This window comes from Pararge aegeria, chromosome 14 (assembly GCF_905163445.1).
Source record: "Pararge aegeria chromosome 14, ilParAegt1.1, whole genome shotgun sequence".
Lineage (NCBI taxonomy): Eukaryota > Metazoa > Arthropoda > Insecta > Lepidoptera > Nymphalidae > Pararge > Pararge aegeria.
Genome location: NC_053193.1, coordinates 9,502,192 through 9,508,191, shown reverse-complemented (window position 1 = coordinate 9,508,191; position 6,000 = coordinate 9,502,192). Strand labels below are relative to the sequence as shown.

The 6,000-nt window shown below is 40.1% G+C and overlaps 1 protein-coding gene across 1 annotated transcript in view; it reads left to right on the top strand.

The window, feature by feature from the left end:
* The first annotated feature begins 789 nt into the window (after positions 1-789).
* LOC120629462 overlaps positions 790-6,000 on the top strand; it is a 160,089-nt gene continuing 154,878 nt past the window's right edge. Inside the window, exon 1 of the mRNA XM_039898403.1 lies at positions 790-1,409. Within this exon, the coding sequence (XP_039754337.1) occupies positions 790-1,409 (620 nt within the window). The remainder of the gene's footprint in view (positions 1,410-6,000) is intronic.

Here is a 6,000-nt window from a genome sequence, read left to right as displayed (position 1 = left end):
AGTTTTCTCGAACTATATACCGATTTCAAACTTCTGAGTTGCAGGACCTTTTCATTCATTTGTGAACTGAATAGTATTTAAATAGTACCTACCGTTAACCCAACAACTCTATACTGTAGTTGATTTTAGGTAAAAATGTATTTCCTTTATGAGAGGTATAATAATAAATAATAATCTGGAATAATTTGACGACCTCCCTAGTGGTCGCAATGGTCTTAAAAGTAGGAGGTCTATCCCAATTTAGTAATTAAATGTTTCCGAATTTCTTCTCTTGTTGGATGCTTCGGCCGTGGCTAGTTACCGCACGTTAGGCACGCTGCCGCGCAGAAATCGATTGGGGTATGGGTTTAATATAACATGCATACAGCTAATAGGCTTTACAAACATCTTACACTGCATCATAGTTTAGCACCAGCACGGCTAGCGGTATGAGAATAATTATATCCACCGATGATATCCCCTGACGAGGGGTAAAATTTACGTGTCCTGCCAATGCGTGGCAACAAGGTATAGGAGAAGTTTATCAACTTATATTATATGAATATTATTTTCAAACGTGCGCCAATGATTGAAGAGTTGATAAAGTTGTTGTTGTTTTAATAAAATTTTGTCTTTTCCTTTGGGAGACAAATGCCTCCTGCCCGTGCTAGTCGTGCAGATGAGATTGTTCTCAAGGACCTTGTAGGCCCAAAAAATGATGATGATCATTAATTGTCCAGGTAGAAGCGGTGGCGGGCTGCGGAACTGGCGGACGGCAGCGGTGGCGCGCCAGCGGAGCGCGGTGGCGAGATGAGCGCGCCACGCTCCGCGGCCGAGGCGCTCTCCTGCCTGCTGTGGCAGCCCTACGACTGCCGCTCGCCGCCCCTCGCGCGATCGCGCACCGATGGAGCTCTCGCCGTGTACCTCGTGCCGGCGGGGGACGAGGCGCGCGCGCTCCAGTCGCCCAGCGGCGGTCGTCATGCGCGCGCGTCGTACCGCGCGAACATTCCCCACCACGAGATGCGGCTGCCAGTGCCGGCGCCCGCTCCGCTGCGCAAGTCGGACTCGGTCTCGGTGCGAGTTCCGGGCGAGCCGAGTCGGTCGGATGTGTGTAATGTGAACATAGTGCAGGTGCAAGATGCGCCCGGTCCCATCGTGAACAGTGCGGTGCAGACGGAGAGAGAGAGGAGTGTAGCGAGTGCGGAGTGCCAGACTGAGGAGCCGGCGCGGCGGCGGCGGGTCCGGCGGGTGCGCGCACCGCGTGCGCCCGACCTGCTGGAAAGCGTACCGCCGCCGCCTTATAGCACGCTGCCGCCGCCCTTGGCGGTGCCCGTGCCGGTGCCGGTGGCCGTACCCGTGCCGCCGCCTGCGCCGATCGTCTCACCGCATCCGCCAGTGCATCGGTTCCCTTTTCAACCTATACCTCTCAGGTGAGACATAAATCCAACTACAGCTACTAAAGTATCTATAGTTATTAAGCCTGAGATAATAAAGTAACTAAATTTCCACGATTTTACTTGTCCAGCCTGGAGTTGACTTTTGGAGACATTCGCGCATGCATAATGTAGGTACTTCAATTTCTATTTCGTTAAAGACAAAATCATTGATGATATTTCATAATTGGACGTACCTAATTAACCAATATGGTTCAACCTATATTGAGGTAGTTTTGAGACAAATAGGGCCTTTCAAATAAATGTAGCATAACGTCGCAATAAATATTTGGTCCATGAACAACTAACTACACCATATAATATCGGTATGAGAGTGGCTTTAAACCTCTTCGCTTCTGTTTCACTTGAGTGCCTACACAAAAACAAAGCTGTTTAGGTAGAGACAATAACAATAGGGCATAAATGTTTTGCCATTTATGGAGCGATTGGCATTAAATAGAAACGCTTGTTTGGTTTGTTTTGTCGGTCAAGTGAACACATGTGGATTCGGTGAAAGGCATAAGATACATGTGTTGGTACCTACGATCTTTATACAAAAAGATAGAGTATCAAGTACAGCGGAGTGTCTTACTGGTTTCCTTTATGCTCTAAGTGACCAAAAAACATTTTTGGTCACTTAGAGCATAGAGTTGGTTGAAAGGACAGATATGGACCACTTTTATCCCAGTTCCCACGGGACTTGCAAAGAACTGTAATAAACACGGATAAAAACAGCTAGTACGACGTAAATAAATTCATACGTTACAAAGCTGTTGTCAGTTAGCGCTTTAATAATTTCCCAAATAGGTATACCTAAATACTAATAAAAACTTTGACTTGGTAAAAATTGCCTATGATTTGTTGATATCTAAAGTAGGTAGTATCAGGTACCTTCGAATATTTGGCTAATAATTTTTTCAGTAAAAATTCGCCATTTTTGCATGCGATTCCGTAGCGTTGCTCGTTGATGTCTTTTCATTTTAATGTTTACGCTACCACATGTTTCTTTTTTGGTGTTGCATACACATTACAGCTTGTTATAAAATACGATGACAATATAATATCCGTGGTGTATCATAACACGATGTATATTATGTATAAAGCATTACGGTAGAGCGCAATTATTCGTGGACTAAATGTTTTATCGACGAACTTGTTTACATTATGAATTCCACATGCAAACAGAAAGCGACTTTGAAAATGGGAAAACATCACACCGTCCTTGGTTATGAAAGCTACCAAATACTTTTCCATTCAAAATGTGTCCAGCGCGGGTCTAACGTAACTAATTCGTGAAATTTATGCAAATTACAAAACGCTGTAATCCCTTTAAATCTAATGCGTACGTACATGTAATGATTTAAAATATGAAGGCTATTTCACTTAAAAGTATGAATGAATGAATACATTTGTAAACCACAGAGAAAGATTTACAAAAATACAAAAACAATAAAACGATAAGGTACAAGGTACTGTAAAATAATTGAATGATATTACCAGTCTATTTTTTCACTTGTGACTAAACCAGAACAATTATATCATCATCTACCTATTTAATTTAATAAACTGACTTCAATGATTGAGTAGAACCACAAGTTGTCTCAAGACTATTGTCTTTCTTTCTTCTTCCAGCATAAATGTATCTTATACTTTGTCATCGGTTGGGCAAATTGACTCAAGCATTGTCCATCCATTGCAGGTTTCTTTCTCGAAATATGACTCTTAATATTAGTCCCCTCAAACATAAATATTTTTTTGGAAATAACTACTACACTAGAAATGGTTGTAGGAAGGTTTAATATACGAAGAATGGCACCATTATAAAGTAGGCAGTTTCCTAATAATGTTTCCATTCTAGGTTAGTTTCATAAACTACAACTCTACTCTAATTCGCCCCAAATCATAGATAATTTTTATGTTTTTACTTGAAGCTTTAGGTATATACGCTATAGTTACGGTCATAGTTGTAAGTCGACCTCGCTTTACTATTGTAATATATTTAAGAAACAAGGCCGTTCATTACATACTGGGTTATAAATATTTAAATTTACATTTTGTAACGCGAGATTTGTCTATTTTGTAATGATAAAGGCATAATATAATCACCATATTATTATGATTCGTATAAAAAGGCGGCTGTTACATTAGATTTTTCAATTGTTTTCTTAACAGCTCTAATCATAGGGTAGTTAAAATATTGGAATATAAAAAAATAGGCAACTTATTGATACCGTTCTATTCTTCTTCTTCTTCTCTCTGGGCAGTTTCCGCACGTAAGCGCTTCGCTTGTTGTACGTAGAAATTTCCCGTTGTTGCTCGCTACTCCAGCCATCCAGGCTCATTCCAGAATCCCAGCATACCGCCCAGGTTGCTGAGGACTTCTGGGATAGTGGCTGGTGATCCCAGGTAAATCTCGTGTTGCTCTGTCAGGCCCGTGCACTCAAGCATCACGTGCGTAGGTGTTTTATCTGCCTCCATGCATGCTCTGCAAAAAGGGCTGTCGGTGACACCTACAACGGAAAGATGTCTGTTTAAGGAGCTATGCCCTGTTATGAGTCCCGCCACCTTCCTAAGTTACCTACCGTTCTATTAAAAAACAAAACTGGGTATGTCCTATGCTGATAAAGACTACTAAGATATAAAATATTCAGATTGATTAACTAAAATGGAAGCATAGCAATTGCAGGCACATGAAGCTTAACACCTATGCCTAAGATTGATGTACACAGGGCGGCACGTTGCAGGACCTGTTCCTAGCAAATGTTGCTCTGTATAAAGGCTTTTAATCACCATAAGCTTGGATGCATGGTCCATCGATTAATACTATAAAAAAAAACTTTCGTAAGGAGGCTCTTTGTCGCTCAGCGGGCAAATAAGAAAATTATGTTCGGAGTATCTGAACATAATAAAAATAAGAATGATTAGATCCGAGGAAGTACTAGACATGGTGCAAAGCTGAAATGATTAGCGGCACATAGGTCGGAGGGCCGATGGATGATGGGAATCTAAGGTTCTGCTGGTGCTGAATTAGTGAGTCTGCACTAAAAAGCGCATGGTTGAGCCCCTTACGACACTAAGCGAGTCGTAGGAAGCTGAAATTAAGCGGTACAAGACTTCATCTTATCCTCATCTGTACAAAATAAATACTTATGTCCAAAAATTGTTCGGCTATCGGTTGATTAGGCAACGATGTAGTTTCATGTTAGAACCTCACTACCGGCACTGTAGCTCCGACAAATAAAAAGAGAATGTGCCTATACATACCTAAATAGTGTTTATGATTAAACAGGTTTTGTGGTGGTAAATGATAATGCAGTGAGCGGTTGTGGTCGGGACTGGTTTTGGAACACATGGTGGAAAGCGGCACTTTTAATATTTATTAAATACATTTTGATCTCGTTTTTATAATTGCGAGGAATACCTAATAGTTGACTTCCGATTCCGATTATTATTTACTATCATAACACTTAAACGAGTTTGAAATAGATACAATTTTATTATTATGTTAAAATGATGATTGAGTGATTTGATTGTTGATGTTGAAAATAAGAAACTACTTTTGCCAGCTTCTTCTCGGTACAATCTGCCTTCTATACCGGTGGTAGAGGCTCTAAAAAAATACATTTTAAAAGTGGTAAGCCTTTAATAAATGTCTTTTTTGTTAATTGTTAGCAAAGTCTTGGTGCACTCTCACTTTTGTAGTAAAAAGAGCAATAAAAAAGTTAAGTTAAAGTTACAGAGGCCAGCAAATTGTTTAGATACCTACAGGCATCAATTTAGTATTAAAATTGTAAGCTAACTGGATACTGGTGTTACCGAAGTTATTGGTTTAGTAACTGAGTCCTTTCAATTTACAATACGTTCTACTTATTAGTCAAACGAAAGAACAAATATTCTTAACTTCAACTTGCAACTTAGTGTACGTTATTTTAGAGTACGATTACTACTTAGTTTCTAGAAAGCAATGTTTTTATAATATAGTCCAATAGGAAACTCAACCCGGAACATCTCTTTTTCAAATAAAACTGCTGCATAATATTTGTGCTATATATGCTTCCTAGTGAAGCATTGACATAATAAGATCCTTCACATCCACAGCAGCGAAGACGAAAGGAATAAAAAAATTAAAGTTATAAAAGACTCAATTTTTATTTTGGCTTAGGTGCCAACAATATTGAGTTGGCAACTCAAAACGTGATCTCAATCGGTGCGTGAGAATAGTGCGACATCGAACGCCGGTACAAGTTTTTACTGTCGACTGTGTACCGGGTATCTCGCGACAGATGTGGAAAGTAGCGCGACCTTTTTACTATACCACGCCAACACGCCAGATTTTAAGCGATGCTCAACTTCGACAGTATGTTTTCGGCATAAACCAGTTATAAGCTATTTCAAATTTATATATTGGTCCATGGATTTTAGGCTATCGCACTATTCTTATCAATAAAAAATGAATGAATAGGTAAGTGTGTTTATTTGATTGTTTGTTTATTACTTATCGTGGGCGCCAATAGCATCGATCTGGATGAAGTCCGGATGTAGTCTGAAAGCTTGCGCTCTGTAAATTGAAATCTAAAACATCTGAAAA